Here is a 26,588-nt window from a genome sequence, read left to right as displayed (position 1 = left end):
CCCATTGGCCCGCTCCCCGCGCGGCCGCCACGCTCCGAGCTCCCATTGGCCGCGCTGCCGCCTCCACGGGAGAGTTGGCGGCCGCTGGTTGGGCGCGGGCAGCGGGACCCGCCTCCCCTCGCCGCCATGTTTGTTAAGGGATAACGCGTCCGCACGCGCTGCCTGAGGGCGGCCCGCGGGCGCCATCTTGGAATGGGGCAGGTCCTCACACCTGCGGGAGGGCGGGGCCGGCCCGCGCTGAGGCACCGCCCGCTGGGGCCGCCTCACGGCTCCGGGCGGGGCGGCACGGCCGGGACAGGGACTGTGTGAGGCACCGCCCGCTGGGGCCGCCTCACGGCTCCGGGCGGGGCGGCACGGCCAGGACAGGGACTGTGTGAGGCACCGCCCTCTGGGTCCGCCTCACGGCTCCGGGCGGGGCGGCACGGCCAGGACAGGGACTGTGTGAGGCACCGCCCTCTGGGTCCGCCTCACGGCTCCGGGCGGGGCGGCACGGCGAGGACAGGAGGTGTGCGAGGCACCACGCGGTCAGTGGGGCTGTGTTTGCGTCTCTCTAAGGACGGAGGGAGGGAGTTTGTCGGGGCAGAGGAGCTGCACGGGTCGGCAGCTTTTGGGGACGCTTCGTTGGGAATTGTAGTTAGGACAAGGAGTGATGGGTGCAAATTGAAAGAGGGGAAATTTAGGTGAGATAGTAGGAAGAAATTCTTCCCTGGGGGAGTGGTGAGGCCCTGGCACAAGCTGCCCGTTCTCTGTGGTAAGGCCAGGTTGGATGGTGTTTGGAGCAACCTGGTCTCGTGGAAGGTGTCCCTGCGGGTGGCAGGTAATTAGGTGGTCTTTAAAGTCCATTCTAGCCCCTTAATGTTCTGTGATTCTATGATTTTGTGTCTTGTAAGGGGATGGGATGGGCAGGGAGGGCTCAGTGGCTTTGGGCACACCCTGTGAGGTCCGAGGACTGGCTGCTTTCAGGTGGGACAGCTGAGAGTTTAAAATAACAACCAGCGTGCAGCTTGTGTATGGCTTCTTGGGTCAGCGCTTTTGCAGAGTCAAGTAAAAAAATATTACTGTTATTTTTTAAAAAATTCCAACTTAATGGCCCAGTCACGGGGCCAATCACCTTTTGTTCAGGCACGTGGTGTGATTCTTGGGATTGTCCTGTGTAGGACGAGGAGTTGGACTTGGTTGATCCTTACGTATCCCTTCCAACTCAAAATCTTTTGTGGTTCTTATTCTGTTCCCAAAGCCTTCACAGGATGTGCTGGGAACTACCTTGAACAATCCCCGACCCTGTGAGCTCATAACTGAAACGCCCCGAAGCTGGGGGAGCACACACCTGTTAATAGTTCCGGGGGGCTGTGTGTTTAACTGTGTGTCTGGGATAGCATTCCAGTGGAGGAAGGGAGAGGTGAAGTCACACAGCCCTGTGCTACAGCAAGGGACCCCACACGGAGCTCGCTGGGCTCTCTTGGCACAGAAAGGCTCCTGAGGCAGGCTGGTTGTGCCTGCCCCAAGCAAAGCCATGGTGGGAGCTGTGGGGAATTTTTCAGTGTCTGATCAGAATGTTCTTGCAGGTCATCAGCTGCAAATGATAAACCTGATGAGGTGAGACGAGGAGGAGAGTAATTAGGACACTGTGTCTTGCCAGAGTGAATACATCACAGGTGTTTATCAAGAAAGTTGGTTTTGTGCCTTTCTAGATATTGTTATCTCTCCAAATTTGTTTATTAAGATCAGTAATAATGTTACTGACTTGTTCTATTTATTTATTTTTAATTCAGTCCATAATGATTCCCAGAATTACTCAGTATCAGTGCATTTTAGGAAGATTATTGGCTTTTTTAAACCTTATGCTGATTGCTTAGCTGTGCTTAAAATGCCTTTATTTCTTATCAGGATAGTGGACAAAAGAGCCCTGAGATGAAGCGCTTATTAATTAATTGGAAGTACGGCTTAAATTGGCATTAGGAGAATTTGGGAGCTTCACAATAAGGAGGAAATTTAACAACCAAAGTAGTGCAGTTATGAAACATCTTCAAACAGTGAAGGCCTCTCTTCCCTTCTTATTTATACCCCGATTTACGTAAAAATCGTATGGAATACTGGGAACACTGCCTCTTCCTTGGTTACAAACTGGTAACCAAGGAAGGCCTAGATTAAAACCACCACACCACTCCTGTCCCACACTGTGCAGTTAGTGATGAAACAGTGTTAGCTCTCTCCCGGGGAGGTCCCAGTGCTGTGTCCTAACATCGCTGTACCTGCAGGGTACTGGGAGGGACAGAGGTGGCTGTGTTTGTTCCCTGTGCTTGTGAAGTGTCTGGCTCTGGGTTCGGTCACAGCACGAACTAAACGCAAAGAGCGCTGAAAAGTTGAGGTGCTGGGAATTAGGAGAGTTACTGTGCCGGGGAATGATCCCAGACTTAGAGCTGGAGCTTGTGGGTGAGTGAGGGGTAAACCTCTACTGACTTCTGGCCAGTGTTTTGCAAGAATGTTTGGCATGAGCAGGAACGTTGACTGGGCTCGGTGGCTCTGTGGGGATCGGAGTTGTTGGGAGGTTTGTTTGGTAAATGGAGGAAGCTGCGCGTTCATGGTGGGGGTGCAGAGTGGGCTGGACCTGTGCTGGCTCTGCAGTCCAAGAACATAAATCTGTTGGATGAAGGTGCAGTCTCAGGTGTTGGTCTTGCGGGGTTAAAGAAGTAGGTCCTGTCAGGGTGCAGGGGAAACCAGGTTAGTTTGGGAAAAGGGAATGCAGTACTGCCGTGAGTGAATGCAGAATAGAAGCTCAGGTGCAATAGATCTACTGATCAAAGTTTAATTTATGTAGGATTGCCAGTAAAGCCCGTGAAAAGGAAGCAGTGGTATGTGAACCTTCTCCTAACAGTCAAGAGACCTGCAGCTCAGACCTCTTCCTCCTAAATGCTGTGTCTCTGTACCCATGGTTTGTTAGGAGGCATCTACACATATGCCCGTTTATGCAGAGCATGTAAAGGGCTGAATTTTATCAGCCAGATTAGAGGCGTTTCTAGAGGTTTGGTGTCTCCTCTTATCAGCTTTGTAACGAAACTCATACAGAGTGAGTCGCGCAAGTCGTATATTGAAACTGTGCTGAATTTTTCTTATTTAGATAAGGAGAGGTGTTTGGACATGGGATTTATATTTCAATCTGACTGGTGTCGCCTTGGCTTAAATAAAGTATTTGAAAAAAAATTGTTCTGTTGGTTTTAACAGAAACTAGAATTTTTTTTTAACTCTTGTTTAAAGCTAAGGGCTTCACACATCTTTTGTTGTGCCAAATGCAGGTTTTATTTCCTGTGCTTGGTTAATAAATATTTTTTAGCTGAATAAAAAAAATATTCAATATTTTGTAAGTCTGGTTGGGAACAGTCTCAAAGGGTCTGATTGAAGACAGTGTGAAGGGTCTGGAGAGTAAGTCCTACAAGGAGCATCTGAGGGTACTGGGGGTGTTTAGCCTTGAGAAAAGGAGGCTCAGTTACTGCTCTCTGAACTACCTGGAAGGAGGTTGTAGCCAGGTGGGGGGCTGACGACTCTTCCATGTAACTATCAATAGGAGAATGAGAAATGGCCTCAGGCTGTGCGAGGGGAGGGTCAGGTTGGATATCAGGAAAAGATTTCTTCACTGAAAGCATGGGTAAGTATTGGAATGGGCTGCCCAGGGAGGTGGTGGACTCACATCCCTGGAAGTGTTCAAAAAAATGAGTGGATGTGACACTTCACCCTATGGCTCAGTGGACATGGTGGTATTTGGCTGAAGGTTGGACTTCTCTTGGAGGTCTTTTCCAACATGGCTGATTCTATGATTCAATTCCATAACTGATAGAGGCTTCTTCAGGCACCAGGTGAACCCTTTAGCTGAGCCACACTTTGGCATCTCAGATGCACTTCTGAAGTACCTTCTTACAGCTTCTCTCTTCACAGTGGTGTGTACTGAATGCTTGGCAGACCATTTACACCCTATGACCAGCTGAAGAGTCAGATTTCTTTATATTTTACTGCTAAGTATCTCTTGAGACAAGTTTCATAAGGGTTTTTTTTTGGTTTGTCAAGACATAAGTTATTTTTTATTTCCTGTGCTTTGACACGGTGTATTAGTGGTAATGAAGAAAATGCACTGTAGCTTTGTATTCCCAAATCTTGTGATCCTACATGTCTTAACTACTATTTTTTCACATCTATGCTGTTAAAATTATTAGTTTTTAAGTACTATTGCAATAAAAACCCAACAATCTAGGCAGTGAGACAGTGGTGGTTTAACCCCAGCTGGAGTGGCACACAGCCACTCCACGGATACCTGCTGGAGAGCTAATCCCATTGCCTTTGTGTCTGAAAACAATTATCCCAAAACTTTGTCTGGGGCTGCTGCATGTGCCATGTACATCCACCTGACTAGAGCAGGTGGTGGATATGCCTGGTGCTTGTTTCAGGAAATTAATATTAAATAAAATAACATACTGTCAGCTAAAAGAATAACGTGGAAGCTGTTCCCTCACCACACTCAAGAGCCACAAGGTCCTTATGGTTGCTCCCCATTTTCCTCATGCACCCCAAGGTGGGAAGCGATGGCTGCTCCCCTGTCCCTTGTGATGTCTGGAGCAGCCCCTGGATATCCCTGCCTGGAGGACAGCAATGAACATACAGCTGCACTGTTTTAATATCAGGTATTAATCTTTAATTCCACATCACAGCAGTCGAGTGAATGGGTAAGGGAAAGGAACCCAAAACAAACGGCAGATATTTACATCTAAAATTCACACCACTTATTTGTTGGTTCTGGAAACATGCTATCACAATATATACAATGAAGTACCTTTAGGACACTTGTACAAATTAATTTTTCCTTTTGAATTTGATTTCCATTATAGATAAGATAGCTGTTTTCATTTTATTTTAAACATGAATACACAAAAGAGAAGTGGTTAGAGGTTTTTGCTTTTTTTTTTTTTTTTTTTTTTTTAAATAAGCACAGAATGCCAGAGGTTAAAAACACATTTACAGGGCAGAATACCAGTCAGACATCACAATCTATACATTTTTTGCTCCATTTCCTGTACAAATACACAGCATTCAAATGGGGGTATTTACAAAGAAGCATGATCAGAGGAAATTTTAAATATCACATAATTTGTTTCCCAAAGGCTCTTGCTCTCTCCAGCCTCCCCAGTTTTGGCTGATACTCCCACAGAAGGGATATGCAATATCCCTTACCTAAAAAAGGGTAACTAAGCTAAAAACCAAAGAGGAAAAGTCAAAAAAGAATCTGAGTCTTGTACACAGTAATAAAACCAACCCAACCACTGGAAAAAAAAAAGAGATTCAGAGAAATTAAGTGCTTTTCTTGTATCACTGTAGTTCCTTCTCAATTTTGTTTCAGATGGGGCCAGCAGGTACACGGATGATGGAGAGATTTATAGCAGAATTCCACCAATTTTCTCAGGAATGCACATGCTATTTTGTTATGCAAAGAAAACCCAATGAAGGCAAGTACACTGAAGTTTGAATTAGAGTTAGGTATAGAATGTCAAGGTCCTGTTCAAAACATCCTGTTGCTGTGGTTTATACAAGGAATCTTCAAATCCTGTTGGGCAAGTGCAACAACTGCTGTTGCTTCCCTCTACTCCAGGACTGAGCTTGATGTTGGAGTTGTACTATGCTAAAAGACACCTCACCATACAGAGAAGTAGTTCCAAGCAATATTAGTTCCAAGATTCACAATATTTTAATAATAGTCTTTCTATCTTCTGTCCCCTTTAAGGCAAACACTGAAAAGGGAAGCAGAATACTTGGTAAATATCAGAACCATAACAGAAATTTAACTCCAGAGAGGCTTAAATTTGGTAAATTCAGCAATTTATTCCATCCTTCTTTGTGTGGACCTGCCATAAATTAGGTATTTGTATACATCACCTGCTTGACCTTCGAACCCTCACAAATACATGGGAATGTCAGACTCCCCATGGACTCACTGCTGTTGTACCGTGCCTCTAATCAGAGCAGGATGATGTGTTTTGAGAGACTGATTAGAGCTCTAGTGAGCAGCTTTTCCAGCTGCCTGGGACTCAGTCCCACTTTAGTTGCATTCTTGGTTCTGCAAAGTTTTAATTGCAAGACCTGCTGGTTTTTCCATGTTAAGGAAGCTCGGTAAGTCGCTACATTTACTACTTTTAGTCTTGCTGCCAAAAAGAAAAACAAAACCAGGGGCAAGGGAATTGGAACTAAATAGTAAGTTCTTTTAAAAATGTCACTGGAAGAGTCTCAGTGGGACTGGAGAACAGCATATGTGAAAACATATCACCCGTTTCTAAGGAATTACCTTGACTTACCTTTACCATAATTTTGAACTGTTTTCATTTATGTGTTCTATACCAGAGATCCAGCTCAGTTTCTTAACATTTAGGACTGTCCTCACATTGGAAAACTCTCCTTCCTGCTAGAGATGAAGCATTCACTATGGGCCAGATTTTATTACCACTGTCTTAATTGTGAAGGATATAATGATTACAAGCAGCCTGCGTTAGTAACAAAATAGAGGAAGCAAGAGAGACTTTGTTCCAGCCAAATAGGCCATTTAAGAAACAAATCTTTAACTTAGTTTTGCATGGGCTAGAGCTGGAGAAAGAAAAGAAACAAATCCTCTTAAAATCCCCTTCACACAACTGCTGAGTCCAGACTTTACACAACCAGACCATCTTGAGCCAGTTCAGAAGCCATGTACTCTGCCCAGTCACTGTATTTAGAGGTAGTGCTAAAGGTGACCTGTAAAAGATTTATAATATCCTTTTTTGCTTCTTTATGCTGTTTTTAGCAGGAGAAACTGAGCAGTTAGGACAAGAATTCAAGATGAAAGGTAAGTGCTGTTCCTGTTTCTGGCACTAATTTATATGGAGGTAAGTGTCTTATTTCAATGTGCTTCAGGTTTTTCAGTGGTAGGAAAGAGGGAGGTGTGTTTCCATCCTACGGAGTGTGCTTTGCAGTCTGCAGGTGAAAGGGTTATAAAGAAGGCTTAAAATGTGTGTGGACATGGCAAGGGGAAGGAATATGGCTTGTTTATCTAAAAACATTAAATATTTTATACTGTCTTGATTGAAAGTTTCTTGAAAAATATGAAAACAGGAATAAAAGGTTTCTTAAAACCAAGATCTGTTCTTTGTAAAGAACACTATTACCCACAGATTTTTTTTTCCCTGAACTATGCAAATACTGATTAAAAGGCTTGTTTTGTGGTCATAGACTCATACTGTCTTCACCTCTGCACAGTTCTGGTTTGTGTGGTGTAGTTTGTTCCCCAACCCCTCAGTGTTCTTCAGCCCCGTCTGGGGCCTACCCATAAAAAAAAAATGGGATGGGGAAAGGCTGCATTGCTGCCTGAGGAGAAAAGAAAAAACAAATCAACCTTCCAGAAGAGAGAAGCAGCAGCTCTTACTGCACATTCTAAAGAAGCAAAAGAGGAAACAAACACTTGTTCTTTACAGGTTGCCTTTAAGGTCCCTGACTCTGGGGTGTACACTGGATACCGGGCACTGCTTGAGTCTTGGTGTTTTCTGTCTACTCTGAGATAGGAGATTCCTTCTCACTGCAGTGAGTTTTGGGGAGGGACTGAGGATATTGAGTTAACATGGGATGAATCTCAGCTCCTGGGTGATGGAAGTTGGTGAGAATTGTGATGGTCAGCCCTGAGGCAACGATTGTTGGATATGATGCATTTAAGCCACCCTTTCTTTACTGGCTGGGTCATCAACCAGCTTGTGGCATGAGAAATTCAATTTGGTTGGTTTTGTTTTAAACTGGAATAGAAATGCTGGTGTCAACAGCCTGCCCAAAGCTGGGCATGGGAAAGGCCTACAATGAGGCTGTAGCTCCAGTAGCTACCAACCTCCTCTCATCCTGTAGCACAGATGAATAACACATGATTCCCATGAGAAAGCAGGTTGGCTTAGCCAGTGAAAGCAAAATTTAAGAAATCAAACAGTACATAAAAAACAAAGGAGGCAGAGTTTGTTGGAAATGATATCTTGGAGATCAGTGCATCAGCACTGGTTAGATTGCCTCAGCACCTATGAACCAATGCAGGGAGATCACTGCACAGATATGTACAATCCTGCTCTCAAAAGAGCCAATTTCTTCTTAGAATTGCCATCTTTCCACTGCCTGCAGCTCATGCACCTTCCAGCCTGACAGTTCATAGAATCCCTGATTTCAGCAATGAGCTTTCAATTCTGTACAGCAAAGAGATATGTCCCTAGTGCAACTGCTTCTACTCATGTGCGTCTCAGAACTGGGAGGAAAGCAGGTTCAAAACTTGCCACATTCCCCCCTTTTTCCCCCTCCGCTTAAAATCATATTTCTCAGCTTCTGCAAGTCTCTATGGCTCGTGTGCCATGTGATGTGGTTAAGAAACTGCAGAAGGAATAAACTGTCCACTGCACAGAAAGTTAAAAAACAAAACGGAAAGGTGTAAAAAGAACTTAAAAAGGAAAGCAGCAACCTCCCATGCTGGCCCAGTTGCTCGTGTGGGCCTCAGACATAAACTCGCGGCAGTAGAAAATCGGTTTGCTGTTCTCCGAGTCCTGCTCTCTCTCTCGGTTGTATCCAGACCTGGAATGCCGATGCCAGCTGTGTTCCACGAGCTGTCCCTACTGCTCAGTGATGCCGTGCTCCCATGCCACCCTGGCCTGCTCTTCCTTTCCACCACTCACTGGCTGGGACACTTTACGGTGCAACGGGCGGTGCTTGTCATCATCTTCAATGATCATCCCCTCCTCGTTCTCCATGTTTGGCAGCCGGGAGTGGTAAGGTTTGGGGGGCAGAGCAGGAGGGTCCATGGTGTCCTGAGGAATGACTCCAGATGGAGCAGAGTGGCTTCGGCATGGCTGGGACTTGAGCGACTCCAGGACATCAGGCTCAGAGAGACTGTACCTGACAGGGAGGTAGGGTGTCTCTAGATCTTCATCAGTGTTCCAGGTCTGGCTGGGGACAGAATCCATGGTGTCTGTGCGAGGAGGCGGTTCAGAAGAATGTCCAAAATTGCTCTCGCTCAAGGAAGAGACACCACTGCTGGCACTGCCGGACAAAGTGGAGTTACTCCCGTCTAGACCAGACTGCGGACTGGTGGGCGATGCAGGGATAGGGTGAAGAGGGGACTGTTTGGAGAAAAACAAAACCGGGTTAAAAGTGACAAAAGGAGGCAATGCTGCACCTTGTGTGGTGTTCCCCATTTCAGCTTTTCACAGTGTTGTGAACAACAGAGCAGTTCCATTTGTGTTCAAAATGTCAATGATTATTGGTTTACAGGTATGCAAGTACCACTTGTGGGCAGACAAGTGCACTCACCAACAGAGCTGTTAGAGAAACAGTAGCTGAGGTGATGATCAGGGTGCTGAAATCACAGCAGATGGTGCAAAGGAGGAAAAGGGAAGGGCCTATGACACAAGTTTTTTCTACAGAATTCAACTCTGGAACAGGTTATGAGCTTTTAGTGGATTTTCTCATGTGCAAGTTATTACCATGTTAAAAATAGTGTTTCTGTATTCAGAAGCTGCTTGGTGGGAGCAGAGGAGAGGGATTCCTCCAGGAGTCTGTTATTGTCCTACATCCCTCCCTGCTCTCCTGCCATTACCTTGCGCAGTGTTCGTGCAGGCAGTGCAGGAGGAGCATCACTGAGCTGGTGGTGGAAGGCATCAAAGTGCAGTGAGTAGTGTCCTGCAATGAGACAAGGATCAGAAATGCAGACTTGTGCTGCAGCCACAGAGCTGGGTTCAGATTTGTAATGCCAGGTTAACAGCTCCAAATGCTGGTAACGTCAACCTAGGGCTGCTTGTCCGATGGGCACTGCCGAGTGCATCTGTCACACACACAGAGAGCTAAGGAGAACTTCAGTGCAGTGATAAACCTCCACCCACCCCTCTTATCAGGGATCTCATGGCAAGGCAACAGGCTCATAAATGATGAATACTGAAGTTTCTTTTAACAGCTTTTTAACCTTACATTACTGCTGAAGTTGGTCATGGGTAAGAAGCCAAGCCAAGCTTCAGGACACTCTCACACCTAATTCTAATTCCCAAATATGCACAAGTCCACATTGCTGTAAGGAGTGCAGAAGATTTTGAAAAAAAAATTGGAAACCTAGCAGACCAGGAAAGACTGTGAGTTTTTGTTCTGATTGTTTTGGGGGGGGGGGGAAGGCTAAGGGTAGCTTTTAGGTGGTCTGGGTTTCTGTGTGCAAGACTGCAGGCCTGCTGGGCACGTCCTTACCATGGGGCAGGCTTCGGGGAGGCACTGGTGGGGCCAGGATGCTCCCAACGTGGGCAGACAGGAATGGCAGGGCCTCTCGGGTTCCACTGTCCAGGCTCCAGCTACTGGGTGCTGCTGGCACAGCTGAAGGATTGAAACAGATGGAACTGGGGTAACATTACAGGGGGTTGTAGGGCCAGGCTTTTCGGTGTGCTCTTCAGCAGCAGAGAGGCAGATTCCAGGGATTGGTGAGTGGCAGGATTGAAAGCACAGAAAGGCACCGGCTAGTCTGCAGTGAGTTAAGTTTACAGAGGCTTTGTTAAGGAAGCAAGAGTTAGGTGATCGCAGGGTTAGTGTGCCCAGCTCCCCTCCAGCACCCCTTGGCTCATTTCTAGCAAGTCTGAAGAGCAGTAGAACTCTGGGAGGGTTTTTTTGCAAGCCAGTGAGTAGGTAAAAATGAAATCCCACTGATGGAAGGGCAGCTGTATCTCAGGTGGGAGCTGAGCTTGAGTTCCCCTGGTGAGTGGTGACAGAGCAGAAGGGAACATGTGGCAGAACCCTCTGGAAACACAGACCAGGCTGTGTCTGCACTACAGGGTAAGTGAGGACTGAATAAGGGACATGAAGGCAATTACACCTTAATCCGTTGCAAAAGAAATCATGACTTCAAAGCTCTGATGTACTAAGCTATAGAGCTGATCAACAATTTAGATCACAAAATATTTAAGGACAGCATTTTGGCCTCATATCACAAAGTCACCTGAACAGATCTTGTAAAACTCCTAAGTCTTTGTGAATCAGGAAGTAGAGAGAACATTTGCTTCATAAACAGACAGGGGGTATGATCTTCATGAACTTGTTTTTTCATAGAAATAGAAGCTGCTTCTTTCTAATATGAACCTATTTCAAGATCTTGAGAATTCCATCAACCTTAAACATTATTAAAATGCACCTTCCTTTCTTCCAAATAAGACTTATTCTGAGAAGAGGTGTGCAATAACTGTATGTTTGTTTAAAAACAAATAAGCAGTTTCTTCAGATTAGCAAAGAAAAGAAAAAAATAAAGTAATTCACTGAGCCTGTCAAAGAAAACTGGGATAAAAATAGCTTTTTCCATCTTAGTTTGGAAAATGGAAGCCTGGAGAAATAAACATGGAGTTTGGACATCTGAAGAGGATTTCTCTGTAATTAAAATGCCTGCAGCCATTTTCGGTGCATTTCTTTTCTAAAATGATTTTGAAAGGTTTCTCTGGGTTTTTTTCCCTCCCTGGTTCATGATTTAGCACAAGCACAGGCTCCCAAAGGCCTAAAATTCCCTAAAGTAAAAAAGATCACAAAGTGACATCTTCATAAGGCAGAACAAACCCCATAAAAATATAAAAGTAAATGTTATTTTTAAAGAGAGACTGTCAACCTGAGAAAGGAATATGAAGAAGACACTAAGAATATTGACAGAGAACAGGTTCAGACCAGGGGCTGCAAATGGATTTTCCCTTTCCATATGGCAGAGTGCTCTAGTTTGCACTACTGCAGTTGGTGTCAGAGGGCTAAAATGGAGGCACAGGATGCATGCAGTGCCAGCCACTCATCTTGCCTGCAAACCCCAGCCTCAAATGAAAAGGAGAGAAAACCTGATTTGCTTGGATGTAAAACTCTTGTGCTTAGTTTTGTTTGTTTGTTTGAACACTGAGATGCAGAATAAGAATGTGAAGAAGAGCACAATGGTATCCCAGTGCACAATCCATTTATATTTTCTTATTGTTCCCTCATTCACAGCCTTATAAGTATTTAGAAGTGCTGGAAATCATCTGAAGGTCAGATGATTTTAGAGAGTTGTTGCTGCCTGTTAAAACCATCCTCTTCTCCAAAATGCTTCAGGGAAGAACCTAAGCAGGGAGCTCCTAGTGCTCTGTCCCAGCCCGTGTCTCTCCATGACAGTGTTCAGTGGCCCAGTGGCCAAGTTTAATTAGCAGGGAAGCTGCATTTGAACCATTCTGCTCGGGGTGACTGATGTCACCCCTGTCAGTGAGAATTACCGAGAGGAGCTTCCCACAGGGCAAGGAGGGGGTGGGGAATCCACAGGCCCTGCCTGTTGACAAAATCCAAGGCAGATGGCACCCTGACTTCAAAGGATGATGGGGGTTCAAGGCCTGCCAAAGTGACTGTCACTGCATTTTTACCACCAGCCTGGCACAAGAGGTGGGAGTCCTGTCCCACCAGCCCCTACAAACAACTAGGGAACAACATCTGTGGCTTCTCTGGGCTCCTGAAGGGGATTCTGTCTTTGATCTCTTTGCACTGAGTATCACACTCTTGTATAATATTTCCCACAAATACAAATCCAAGTATTTTTTCCTAGACAGGCAATAAATATTTATTTACCTTTCTTTTCCAGATCTTTCTCCTCTCCAGTATAAAGATCTCACCATCTCTGGTGCCTGTTTCTTCAAACTAAGATGGAGCTCTTAATCCCTCACCCCCCAGTCTTAACTCTCTGTTGTCACCACTCATTACTGTCATCAAGTCATCATTCTGCATTTAATCAGAACTGGATGTTGGCTTTTGGTTTTGATCTGGACTGCTCTGTGAGGCTGTCACAGTGTTGAAGTAGGGGATTCTGATTCATTGGAAATTCTAAGATGAAATTTGGATTTTTTTTCAAGAAGGTACAGTTTACTTCTGGCACAGTTACTGAAACAAAAAGACTGGTAAAAATCTGAGTGTATTATAGGTCAGACTAGAAAGGTGCAATGGTCTTTCCTGGCCTTAAAAATCTTTAAAGATATCCTTTTTCCCAGCCATACACATGACTGTTACTTGCTTAGGCAGCATCCTTGTCTCAGATTTAGACTCAGGAATTTTGCCCTCTTCTGCTTTTTCAGAATGCTGCCTTTCAGGTAATTTTTGAGCCCATCGCTTTGTCCATGGCACCCCTTTCACAAGCTCCTCCTTTTCTGTTACATCAAACAAGGTCATTCTCCTCTTTCTTTCTTTTTTTGTTATTTTTTGTCCCCTGCAGGGCCTTTGCCTGTTTTCAGAGCAAGCAATTAAAAATGCATATATTCCTAATGCTAAATAAATATAAAACTACCTCAGAGAGCAATTATAAAGAAAGTTCGTATTTAGAGCAATAAATACATCCTAAAAACCTCATATCTCATTATTAAAAAATATGGTTCAAATGTTACTCTTCTTACATATCTTCTCATTTGCTGCTTTGGAAGTCTTGTTTGATAAAAGGCACAGGATTTGTTTCAATAACAAAGTGCTAAACTCAGAAAACTTCCTGAAATAGAGAGGTTTGTGCAACCCCACCCTTCTGAAATGACTGTAGGTTGGCAGAAGGCCCAGTTAATTAAACTGTTAATTAGAAAAGCGTGAGAGAATGCACTCTGCCAGGAAATGTAGAAGCCCATTTGTTACTTGCTGTAGCATGACCAGAAGAACAGTATTTTAGCAAGCAGCTAACTGGAAAAGGAGTACCTTTCTCAGCCACGGACAGGTTGGGATCACTGCAAGGTTTGCACGGTCCAATCATTTGCTGGATCAAGGCGCGCTGGAAATTTGGAGGCTAAAGGAGGAAAAGTCAGCAGAGTTAAAAGAAGTTACAGACCAACTGGGGCAACATGGGGGCTTTCTGTTCCCTTTTCCTAAGCAAAGAAAGTTCATCTAAAGGTTGAATGGGAACCTTAGGCTGTGCCTACACTGGCAATCCTGCAGAGCAATGGCAGTCTCTGGGGTGTAACAGTGCTGAGGGCCCCAGTCCCTGCAGCTTGTGTTCTCTGGAGGAGTTATTTCAGAGTAGCTCTAGCCTGCCTTGTGCCCTTTATCACCTGCAATGCACCACGGGCCCTTTTGGAGCTTACCTTTGGCTCTGGTTCTGTTTGATTTTGCTCTCATGCTCTGAGACAGTTCTCTGAGGTGAGCTGACGTGGGCACCATCAGGAGATTCCCTTCAGAAGTGCAGGCCAAGGCCAGATTTAAATGCACACTCTAAATTTTTCAATTTGTCCAGAGACAGATGGAGAAGTGGGCATAGACTGTTTGGAGACTGTTTGTATTAATATATTATTTCATCCCCTCATGGTTTTTTGACACCTCTGGAAATCACCATAAAGCTATTTAGAATCAACTTTGAGGCCAGACTGTGAGATGGCTGTGGTTCTAAAAGAATGAATAAATAAAATAGTATGACTTGCAGTTGGACCAGGGCTTACAGGATAAAGTTGGGAAATAAGGAGAGTTAATTTTTACAGGGTGTATCTGCAGTTTTAACAGTCATTACAATTTGTATCCCTTGACTGCCACAGTGGGTGACTTCAGGGGGGGGATTAATATGAAAAGTTCTGAGTCACCTCCGAAAATGATCCCAAGTAAGTTGCCGGGCTTTCAAAAAAAAAAAAAAAAGGAAAGCACTTTAAGGTGGTCAAAACCAGTAAAACTAAAGTCACAGTTTGGGGTGGTTGAACTGACATAGAAAAAATTGGAGCTGCTACCTGTCCGTTTTCCATGATAGCTGCGGGATACATGGCGCTGCTGGGTCGGTCCCGGTGGGCTGGCAGCAACATCATCATCTCCCGAGAGTGCCGGTACTTATCTGGTAGAGAGGGAGAGCCTGTAAACAAGTGAGAATAATCACGTACACGGGACAAACAACAGCCAGGTCTCCGCATGCCCAGGGATTTTGGCCTCCTGTGCAATTGGTTCAGACGGATGATCTCACAGGACTCAAAGGAACATGGTGCCGAGCCCACTAAGCAGCTGACTGTTGGTGGGTGCACAGCACGAGGATGGAGTAAGAACTGGCTTGTTATGTACAATTAAGGACGTAGCACGAAAGGTGTGTAAGGTGTATGTGTCCCTATTTGTATGTTGCAAAGTGCTTCCTCTTAAACAAAGGAAAGAGTAGGCATCTGTGTGGAATGGGCTGTGGCTGTGCCTAATGCTCCCCTGCCCTCATAAAGTATTGCAGAGTAACAGAAATGCCTTAAAATTGTGCATTTTAGGGCTGAATGTGGAAGAAAGGGATAAAAGCTTGAGATACACCATTCAGTTAAAGCAGGAAGCTGTGGGAAGGTACTTCACTCCTCAGTTCTGGTAGAGATAAGTGTTACTATTTAGCTGGTGATACCTTGGCCAGCTTCCTCTTGTTAGAGCAAAACAAAGCCCGGTAATAAACAGAATGTTCTGTTAGTGTGAGTGGCACTTTGCTTACAATGCTGCTGTAATGATGATTACTGAGCGTGTTGCTATACTGAGCCCTTTTATGACACCAGGACATTTACCAAAGCTTAGAGTTATAATAGTAGGACTAGGCCTGACTCATCTATCTGTGTACTTGTCGTTTAAGACACTGGGGTACTTCATGTAAAGAGCTTCCTGGCAGGTGGAATTACTTGGGACTCATGTCCTTCAAGATGAGTGCCACGCGACAATATGCCTTCTGATGTGCAACAGCTGACAATGGGTTTGCCAGAAGAATCATTCTCATTAGGACCTTCCTGAAATCTGACACTACTGATACACACATCCCTTGGGATGCACAGTATTAGGCAGGAATTGATGTTCTGAAGCTGCTGAAGTGAGCTTTAATTTGCACTGATTGTTTGATTGCGTCACAGACACGCACTGAACAGATGGCAGCACACAGCGCATTACAGAGCCATGCTGGCTTGTGGGGAATACATGCCCCCTCTGGCAAACTTCCACAACCACACACATTACCTGGACAGCACTCCCACATATGAGCAAAGGCATTGGTGCTGGTTGAAGCAGCTTTTACCCCAGCAAAAGCAAACATGCAGCTTTTGGGACTGATATTCAGCACACAGTGGAAGGAACAATGTGTCCAGCAGAATGCAGGATAAGGCCCTACAATTGCAACAATTCCAATGGGGGGGCAGATGCCAGATTAATCTACGCCCCCACTCCAACATGAACAGCCATAGAGTAACTGCATTCTAGTCCCGAACTCATTTTGTCCCCAGACGTAGAACAGAAACATAATTAGACAACATTCTTTGCTCTTATGAACAACATCAGCTTGGAGAAGACAGTGTTAACACTTTGTGCTGAGTCTTTTACTCACAGGTCACAGATAGTCCTGTTCTGCAGGACAAATGTGAAGATGCTGAACTTTCAGGTGTGCCCAGAACTACAGCACAGCACAATCTACACTTAACCCTTTTTATTTGTCCTGTCATCCCTGCTCTTTTATATCAGAGTTGCAAACCACCTCTGTGCTGTCAATTTATAAGGGATTACAGTTTCCACAGACCTTCATTTCATAACCTGAAAAATCCCACATGTGCTGGCAGAGTCTAGTTTAAAAAACTCTGCTGTTTGCTACTCTAAATTTGTAACGGACTATGTCAAGTGTCCAGTCTGCAAACCAAATTAAGTAGTGCTGCTTTGGACAGGTAGAGAGCACAGTCATCACAGCTCTTTTCAGTGACTGGCAAAACTTAAAAAGCAAAGCCAAAAAAAGGCTCTTAGAAGCTTCCAGAGCAGCCAGTGGATATATAAAATACTGCAGCACGTGGCAGGGCCCACTCCTTTTAGCATGTAGTGCACTCGGTGTGTGCAGCACTGCAGGCACTTACTAATGAGAAAGGAAAACCTGTGCTGAAGCAAGAGGTAGTTTTTCTTTTTTAATTATAAATATGTTAATCCACTTGTGACAAGTATTAGTTTTAAGGAATGAAACTGAACATCAGTGTAGTTAAACTCCAAACTCATTCAATGTTTTCTCTCGATTCCTCACTTCCATTACTGTTATGAAAACAGCTTGCTCCCGAGCCAAATCATAAGGTTTTTGCTTTAAGAAGGCAGTTTTAACATAAGGATTCTTGCACAGTGCTGAATAAGACACCAGGACTAATTTTCTACACTTTAACAAAGGGCTATGCTGAAGAAGCAGTAGGGATGCCTTAAGAGGCATCGTGTCCAAGTGGGAGTTGCTTTTCGAGTGCATCAGAGGAGTCCCAACCACATTTAATTACTGAAAAAAAACCCCCTAATTCACTCCTAGCCCTTTCCAGGCCTTTTTGCATTTCATTTTCTGCTTAACGAACTGTCTTGTATAATCTTTTAACTCCAGTAAGGTTACAACAGTGCCTCATGAGTCACCTCAAATGAAGCCAAACCAAACTGAACTTCTTATTGATCCTCCATACAACAGTGGTGCTTTCCTGATAGGGAAGAAGCTACACAAGGGTCAAGCCAGGTGAAAACTGCAGGATACCTATTTGTAAAAACGAGCAACTGGTAATGTCTTTATTGTTAGCACAGAATTAGAAAATTCTTGCTGTATTCTGATTTCAGTTCTATTTAAGACTTTTGCTGTAATTTGTGTATATTGTAACTAGTGTAAATTCTGGTGCCTTAATCTGCTGTTCAGTGACATGATCAAGCCATTGGTCTACTTCCCCGATGACTACCTTTGAAAAGATTTTTATTAATAGTTTTATTATTTTCTTTGGACAAGCCAAATAATCGCCTGTCTTGCTGTTTTAAAATCAAAGAAAGGGTCATTTTTTGGAAGTGGAGAATTGAAAGTATGATTTAAATTCCTGCTGGATTCTTAATACAAATGGCCATGGCTTCCTTTGGTCACTAATGGAACTACTCTGTATTATAAAGATACCCATCTCCTCAGGGAAGGGCTATGCAGCTAAACAGAGAGGATGGTATAAGTACCTGCATAGTGGGATAGTGGTTTTTCATCTCCACATTAACATCTGAATCAATGACAGAAGCATTTAAAAATCAGGTAAAACCCTAGAAATCCTACCTAGCCATACTCAGGTTAGAGCCACAAGTGAGAAAGATGCAAAGCTGATAAATTTAGGTGGCCTGTACGGAATGAATTGTTGGCCTTCGCACACTTCCCATCTGACACGTGTTCAGCTGCAGCACTGTGACTATCGTAGCTTTGTTGGCAGTCTCAGCAGAAAGGCCAAGGGTTGGATGGGTCATGGAGACTGAACTATCCTCTCACCTCTAGAGGTGGTCCCTCCAGGACAGAGATGAGGCACATGGGTGGGGGCAGCGTGGGGGAACTTGCACGGCTGCCGCCCATGCTGTATCTGTTCTGTGGGTAAATAGAGGGCTTCAGCCTCCAGTGCGGTCAATCCAGCACCTTTCACCAGCGCTAAATTAAAAAGAATATAAATAAATACCAAAAAAAAAAAGGAAAAAAAAAAAGGATAGAGTGCATTGCAGAGCTGCACATGTAATGTCTGTGAAGTACCTTGCTCCAGCCAGTGACACTAGAATCTCATTTTCACAAGCACCAAATTCACCCAGTTAAAAAAGAAAACAAAAGGAAGAATCACCAAGGAGAAGAACAAAGCTCTGTTACCACAGTGGAATTTAAATGTAAGGGCTTTTTCTCGTTAAGAACAGCTCCATTCCCAACAGTGGTGTTGTAATAACCAGAACAGTGACTGGCACACTGGGAAACACAGAGAGCATCTGGGACCTTAATACAAGTGAAATCCCATAATGAGTGGGTAATGTCTGAATGCTCTGCTCAAATAGCTTAGAAATGAACAAAACCAGCAGAGAATAAATGCTGTATCGTAGTTATATAAGTATTTTTCAAACTCATTCCTTCTTTTATTGTTTCCCATTTGTGGTCAGTCTGGGTCCCATCCCTGGGAGGTGCTGTTGGCTCACCCAGCAACCCATTCATTCCCTTTGGAGCATTCATGTTGTCGTTTCCAAGCAACAGTGAATAATACCGTAAAGAGGGAAGCTGGTGATGCTGTGCAGTCATCAGACTCAGACAGACTGTCACAGCCTGTCACTGGGAGCCTGTCACTGGACTTCTAAAGTGGAAAACAGCGTGAACCAGTATGAGCACCAAACCCCCTCAGATCCCTCCAAACATTCACTCAGGCACATCCATTTAGGGACATCTTCCTGGCATGATAGCCCTGTCCTCAGTTCCATCTTCCTTTTCCTTTACACCACTTTCACCTGGTTACTTTACTATTTGTCATTGTTTTCCTTCCAGCCCTTGGTAATTAGTGCAGCTACCTGCCTTTATTTGAAGATGTTCACTTCCCACTTTCCTACTCCATCTGATCCTTCAATTAAATCACTTTGCTGCCTCTGTGTCCTAACAACAGCCAGTCAGTTAGAATTTTACTGTCAGACTGAGCAAAAAACCAGAGTTCCCCTGTATGGAAAAAAGGGTAAGATTAAAATATCAGCCTCCATCTCTGGCTATATCCTGGACACCTTCTCCAGACACCTGTGAAAAGAGGTGTAGAACCTGCAATGGAGAATCCAAAATGAGAGGGGAAAAAACCAAAACCTTTAATAGAAGTTACAAAAGCCAGAAGATCACATGGAGTTGTTTTGCTTCAGCTCTGAGGCTTGGGAAGAAAATGATTAGCAATTTCAAGACCAGCTACTGTAACACAAAGGCAGTATGAGTAACCCAGAGTCTGCTTTTCCATTTTTCCTTTCTTCAAGAATTTCCCAGCAGGGAAGCCCTTCTTTATCTCCAGTACTTAAAATTCGTATCTTTCAACATTCATCCTGTGCATACACTTTTGTGTACATACATGTCTGCTAAACTGCCTCAAGACCTTTTTCTTGCCATAATTTCACTGAACACGTAAAATGATTTATTTGCCTTTGTCTTCATGATCTTTCTTTTAAGTACTATACCAAGGACTATTCTTGTTTTCCTCTAGACTGCCTGCCACAATTTTGTGGCGGAACAATGGAAATCATTATGAAATTCAACTGCCTGAAACCAGCATTTATTAGAGAGACATTCCAAATACTGCTGAAAAAAATTATTAAATCCATTTCTGGGGAATGAAAACATTTCTAAAGAAATGATTATCAAAGAGGCTTTTACATCTCCAGAAGAGAAACATCTCCTATAAGAGAAACTAATAGGTGGTCTTTCACCAATAATCAACAAGGCTGCCAGGTCTGGGGAACACCTGCAGGTGACCCTTCCCTGAGGCCTGTCCGTGCTTACCTCGAGCACTGGAAGGGGCAGAGTTAATCATCTGGGATGGTGCCGAGTGAGTGGAGCTCAGGCTGGAGGTGGAAGGGCTGGCCTGGGATGAGGATAAAACAGAGATGTTGGTGGCTGAGCTTTGGTACCTGGGCTTAGGGTAAACAAGCTGCAGGAGGCAGAGAAACCACCGAGGGAGAACCGAGCGGATCAGTGCCTTGGGGATTTACCTGTCTCAGATCAGCCAGGGCAGCCTCTGCCCAGCTTCAGTGCAGGCCACTGGTAACCTGCTCTCAGGACTGTGGGCCTCGTTTCACCCCCCCAAACCAAGAGCAGCACTAACAGCACGTGCTAAGCAGGGCAGGTAAATAACACATGGCAAAAATCTCACTTTTGGAAAGCAGTGGTGTCATCCTGGACCACAGAATCACAGTCACTGTACAAACACAGATCTCTTCCCAAAGCAAACCTAGTGAATTACTGTCATCTTTCTTGACCAGTGTTAGATTCTACCTATTCTGTTGAGAAAAATATCACCAGACAGATGCAAGCACGTGCACAGCTAAAGCACTGCTCGAAGTGTAACCCTCCGGAGCACGTTCCGTGCTGCTCCCAACCACCGCTCCTGGCTGTGCTGGAGCTGTACCTGCATGTGGTACATATCCTCAGCAGTCTCCCCCACAGAGCTGTCTGTCAGGATAACCAGGTTTCCTGTTTCACTGGAGGTGTGGGATGACAGAGAGGATGAGGAGTGTCGGACTGAACCAAGCAAGTTCAGTGGGCTGGAAAAAAAAACCAGAGACAGAGCAAGGGCATAATTACATTTTGAACCTGTGTTTTCATTTGTGAAGCCTGACTTTTTCCAAGCTAGAAAGTACCTACAGTTACCTGCTGCTTTAGGTCACCTCTAGATGTCAAACACTTTTGAAAAATCAGGCCCAATAAACAAATCCGTAAATGTGAGTAAATACGAAAGAACTGACAGCAAGGTTCCATGTAAGACAAAATAATAGGTGGGATGTTGAATTTCAGAATGCAAAGCCAGGTTAACATCACATCATGACCCTGGGAGCATATTTGTTTAAACAGAACATGCTGAAACCACTCTCATTTTTGACACTGAAGTACAATGAGTGGGAGCAGCTTAAAAACAACAGTCCAAAGGAAGCCAAGCACAAGACACACAGGTCAAAATACAGTTTTCCTTATTGCATCCGCTGGGCCTCAGCATTACTGCTGAAGGCAACTTTGTAGCTGACAGTAAATTAACACAGCCCAGCTGGTGTGCAGGATGCACCCTGATCTCACTCAGGGAATTAACTTTGTCACTCTGATTCACATACAGAAATAAACAACATATTTTGTACACTACAGAATCTCCATAGGATGTCCTAACAACTAAAAAAGCCTTTACAAAGGGAGGAATTTTGAGGGAAAAAATGTTATCACCCAGACACCAACTGTCAACTGCCAAGCCACAGAAGTAGTATAAACTACTCAGTTTTAATAGCAGAAACACCATCCTCCATTCATGGACTGAAGACTGAGTTTCCACAGCTTTTAATGCCAGGCTTTAAAACCAGCTAAACTACAGAGATCCACCAAGAAAAATAAACACAGAAGAATAATTAGCATTTTCAAACGAGCAATTTTGACTGGATATAAAAACCACTGTTTTGTCCTGATAATCCCAATTTTTATCCTCAGTCATTATCTCAGATTTTATAGATGGGCACACAGAGTCGTTTTTTTATGTTCTGATCATCCTTGTATTTGGCTTCTGATTTGATCAGAATTATAAAAAGCAATGATGTGAACATTTTTGATCCTTCAATCTGGGCACATACTGAGTTGGGTTTTGAAACAAGCAATGAAATTTTCCTTTTATGGTAGATAAGGACCCAGTTATTTGCTCTTGGCATAACAGGATTGGAACCTCCAGTCAGATTGAGTCTGGAGAACTGAGTGGCAGATGTGTGTTTCTGCCCCTACAGTGCGTGAAGTGATGGAGTAACACCTGGAGGTGTTCAGCATTTGCTGCAAACTGGATTTCTCAACTATTTTATTCCAATTCCCAAACTTCAATAATTAGCACTGCACGAAGGCAAAAGGCACTTCTGCCGAAACTCCTCCTGCCCCTCCTGCAGTGCTGTCAACCACTCCTCAGATCCTCGACTCCTGGGGCACCAGCGCGCAGGGATCCTCCCTGTCTGGGCAGAAGGAGGGGGTACCTGTGTCGATGCACCAGCTTTATGCTCTCTGGGCTCATGGGTCCATGGGACACCAGCACGTTGCTGCGGGGGGTGCTGGAGCCAGAACAGGCTGGGCTCAGCTTATCCAAACCAGGCAACTCCTGCAAAGCAAACAGACTTCAGCTAAGTCAGTCATGGAAAACTGCACGTTTTCTTCATGTCATTCTACTCCAACACTTCCTGGTAATCTTCCTCTCTTTTACATAATTTTCTGCTATATGAGACAGCAACTGAAAATTAAGCTTTACAACTGCTCTGTGATGCAACAAAGCATATACAAATATTAACAATTCTTGTTTAAAGGCTGAGTTAACATATTTACTAGGACTTCCTTCTTGCACAGGAGTCAAGAATTCTTTTGGTAATTTGGCAGTCCAGCAAGTTCAATCAACGCTGCATCAGCCCAGTTCTTTTGAGAACCTTAGTGCAACTAATTGTAACTCTGAATAAAGTAAAACGGGAGAAGTGGCTGTGAACTTACATGGTACAGGCTGGATCTCATCATCTGGAACTGGTCTATCAGCTTCTTATGCAGGGGGCGCATTTCTGGGTGTACAAATTTCTCATGGACAGCCAGACCCACTCCCAGGACATGTACCTGTGAAAGACAAAATGTAACATCACAAACCCAAACGAAATGTGTCTAAGAGAGAGAAGAGAAGCCTGTCCTGCAGTTCTGTCAATGTCCAAGGAAGTACTCTAAAATATGCCATTGTTCATTACAAGGCTGCTGATAATGAAGCAAGCCAAGGAATCCTGGCAAGTTCATACTACTCCAGCAAGTACTTTAAGTGTGAGACAAGTACATTTGTGTCATGTTGGATTGCTCTTTAAAGACATAACTGTAAAAAATTACCAGAGGGATTCTCTCTGGAGTGAACAGCATTATGCCCTCACACAGATAATGCCCTGTGACAAAAAATGCCTCCTCCCAGTGCCAGGGAAGGGGTCGGAGTTGCCAGCAGAGATTTCTAAAAGGAGTTTCTGGTAATTGAGCTGCACAGTAGCAGTGGCACATCCACAGTCACTCTGCCTGGTCCTCATTAGTTATTTCCAAAGGTCACTTCTTCAAAGGTCAAACATATAATATTAATGATTGAATGAGATTATATAAGATGAAAGAAAATAGCGATAGCAGGCTTAAGATGTATGTAATTCCCTACACGATCCAAAGTCTGTACAAACAATAACTAATTAATCTTCAAACATCCTCCTGAGGATTGAAGAGAGATAAGCATTATCTTTATTTTTCAGATGGGGAATCTGAAATGCAGTTCAGTGATTTGCTGAAGAAGAAACAGACCTAGTAGCTCTATTCAGACTTGGGCACATTGTTTAATGGGGTATATCTTGCCAAACTTTCAGTTTATCTGATTTCACTGCCATCAAAGCATCCTGCAGCTTTATCTATGAAGATGTCTCATGGAGACATTACAGAAAAATAAAACTGCAGATAATATAAACAGGCATTAAGTTTTCATATGTGGCTCTGCCAGTCTAATCTCAAGCTTGACCTATCCTGTCTCTGATTATCTTTGAAATCTGCTGGGAAGACATAAATCAAAATGCCAAAAATGAATGGCAGGCTTGAAACGCAGCAAGATGTCTGTCAGATTATAAATGAGACAACAAAACTAATGTACTTTTAGCTGAGCTTCACCTCACATCCCGTAAGGTGAAAGGCTGGTCATAATCTCCTTACCCATCTCCCCTGGTTTTTGTTTGAATGTGTTTAGATCTCCTGTACCCAAACTCTGCTTCTGAATGAATCAGTTTGATCTGATATGTTCAGACTTACTGCTGATGAATCCAGACACTGTTCTTTTGCATCTGAAAAACAGTACCTGTTCCTGCATGAGCTCCTTGAGCTGTGTGATCTTCTCCGCATCACCGGGGTGCTTTGTGATATAATCCTTATCAAAAAAGGCCTACAGGAAAAGGGAAAAAATGTACCTTTTGCTTACTGGCAGGTATTTCATCATAACTTGGTGTCAAAGGATGAGAGGAAAAGGTCCAGAAATCTTACATTAATATAACAGCAGAGCTTAATTTTATTGGTTTTAGCACTCTGGGATGCTGAGAAAATGGTCTTGGCAACTGAAATGATCCTGTTGAATCATGAATCTGACCAAGTTTCCCCATGTGACAGTGATGAGCAATACCACTAAACCCTGTACCATCCAGTTATTTGAATTTTATATAGTTCCCTTCACATAACTGCCTGAAGTTAAAGGAATTACGTGAGTAAATTGGTAACTAATGGAAAGCCTGATGAGCATTCTCTCCACAGCTCCACTGGGAAGACACATCCCACACCCCTGTACCACTGCTGCCATTTTTCACTGTTTTACCCTGAACTTACCTTTTGCAATGCTCAGTTTAGGTAACAGCTTGCCAGAGATTATGCTGGATAACAAATTGCATATAAGATCATTTCAGGGTTACAGTGAGTAGGCCATCAGCAAGGATAATGGTTCAATACCATGAATTAGCATTCTTTCCTGACTCCAGGCCCAATCAGTCTCAATTACGAGTCCCACAACCCCTACTCCAAAATGAATTTATAATGTAAACAGTATAAAAAAATCCACCTCACTGTTTTACCTGCCAGTTGAGGATTTCCAGGTAAGCCAAGTGCCATCCTTGAGAAACCCCCCTGTCACCTGCACCCACTTCCACACCAGATCCCAGCTCCACCTCCGGAGCCCCCTGCTGACACGTGGCTGTGCAAGCAGCAATGCAGAATAAGCAAGTGGGGGATTTAACCTCATCTCTAGACAATGGACATGAAAATTTCTTATCTTACTAAGTCATACTCTCTTTGAAACAGAAAGGGAAATGAAATTGAGAAAGGGTGATAGTGGATTGGGAAGCAGAGCCCGGCTTACCTCCTGGTACCGCGCAATTCCGCCGTTAACAGCCGCATCAATCACCCCGTTCAGACACATGCTGAGAAGATTAATGTTGCCATGCATCTGTTTGTGCTGGTATTGGCTTATCAGTGTCCTCAGCTCCTGGTTCTTGTTCTCAACCACTTGAATGGCATTTTCCAAAGGACTTACTTCAACCTCAAAGGCAATAAATGTACTTTAATTCCATGGACACTTCATTGAGATTTATTATCTTCCTTGTAATGAAATGATACTCTAGGATTGTTCAGTTCTCTTTGCTTTTACTGCTTTGTAGAAAATTAACTACATTAACAAACGTCACCATTGGCAGTGCTGGATTTCAGGTCACTGAGTTGTGATAACTTGTTTCTATATACTGAAGAAGTGGCAGCAATGCAATTATTCCTTTTTTTTTGGCACTGTCTCCATTGCACTGTTCCATTCCCTCACATAATTCCCCTGGTCACATTCAGCAATTACTTAGATCAGGTGGTAGAAAAAGGACGTACTTAATCCTTGGTAAACTCCATTATTTTCAACTGCAAGATTTCAGCCAAAGGAGTTTTGCCTATCCCATGTCCTCAGTAACCCATCCCTTGAAACCCCAATTACAGGAACTGTGAGTGTTACCAGTTCTCTTCTCTCCACTTCAAACCAACGGGAGATGCCAGGCAGGCTGTGAGTCAGGGTCAGAGTGGTGCGTTCAATCCACAAGCTCTGCAAGGAGTAACGGAGGCTGTGAGGGACCCAGTGAGTCACAATCTGTACTCTTACTACAGGTGCTGAGGGGGCAGCGTTAGGACAGAACACGTTAACCTCCTGAGCATTCATTCTGTAGAATGTCTTGCTGAAAGGTCACTTGAACAACAAAACAGGAATTTGGTACACCTGCTCTAACCAACACATTCAACATTTCTGTCATTTTTAAAGGTTGATCACCAATTCATGGGACCCAAGAAGACAATGTGGACATGTGTGTCAGTAAGAAAAAAATCCAGCCAAACAAGGAAGCGCCATCCTTGCTTCAAAATGCATTTCTCCTGGCACTAAAATAACTCAGCTTTAAACTGGAAAATGCTTTAATCAGGTCAGGAGTCAACAGTACTCAATCAGACCATGGACTCAATAGCCACCTGTTATTTCAGTTACTATGGTATCTTTGGTCACCATTATTAGCATAAAACAACAAGACAAAAATCAGCTTGAAGAGATGAAACACTTTTA

General features: G+C 44.0%; 1 protein-coding gene across 13 annotated transcripts in view; it reads right to left on the bottom strand.

The window, feature by feature from the left end:
* Positions 1 to 4,658: 4,658 nt before the first annotated feature.
* Positions 4,659 to 26,588, bottom strand: part of DOCK3 (dedicator of cytokinesis 3) — a 184,564-nt gene continuing 162,634 nt past the window's right edge. For 5 of the 13 annotated variants that reach the window (XM_050312963.1, XM_050312961.1, XM_050312964.1 and 2 more), the window contains 13 exons: positions 25,995 to 26,081; positions 25,362 to 25,541; positions 24,318 to 24,401; positions 22,955 to 23,071; positions 22,453 to 22,574; positions 20,868 to 21,003; positions 20,243 to 20,324; positions 18,239 to 18,391; positions 14,736 to 14,854; positions 13,723 to 13,810; positions 10,261 to 10,383; positions 9,626 to 9,708; positions 4,659 to 9,149 (listed from right to left, as the gene is read on the bottom strand). In XM_050312963.1, the coding sequence (XP_050168920.1) occupies positions 8,643 to 9,149; positions 9,626 to 9,708; positions 10,261 to 10,383; positions 13,723 to 13,810; positions 14,736 to 14,854; positions 18,239 to 18,391; positions 20,243 to 20,324; positions 20,868 to 21,003; positions 22,453 to 22,574; positions 22,955 to 23,071; positions 24,318 to 24,401; positions 25,362 to 25,541; positions 25,995 to 26,081 (1,881 nt within the window). In that variant the 3' untranslated portion in view covers positions 4,659 to 8,642. The remainder of the gene's footprint in view (positions 9,150 to 9,625; positions 9,709 to 10,260; positions 10,384 to 13,722; positions 13,811 to 14,735; positions 14,855 to 18,238; positions 18,392 to 20,242; positions 20,325 to 20,867; positions 21,004 to 22,452; positions 22,575 to 22,954; positions 23,072 to 24,317; positions 24,402 to 25,361; positions 25,542 to 25,994; positions 26,082 to 26,588) is intronic. The other 8 variants (XM_050312969.1, XM_050312974.1, XM_050312973.1 and 5 more) reach the window with 5 other exon arrangements.

This window comes from Myiozetetes cayanensis, unplaced genomic scaffold, assembly GCF_022539395.1.
Source record: "Myiozetetes cayanensis isolate MyiCay16 unplaced genomic scaffold, myiCay2020 scf18, whole genome shotgun sequence".
NCBI lineage: Eukaryota > Metazoa > Chordata > Aves > Passeriformes > Tyrannidae > Myiozetetes > Myiozetetes cayanensis.
Note: the sequence above shows the minus strand (reverse complement) of the source record. Positions and strands in the feature narration are given on the sequence as shown.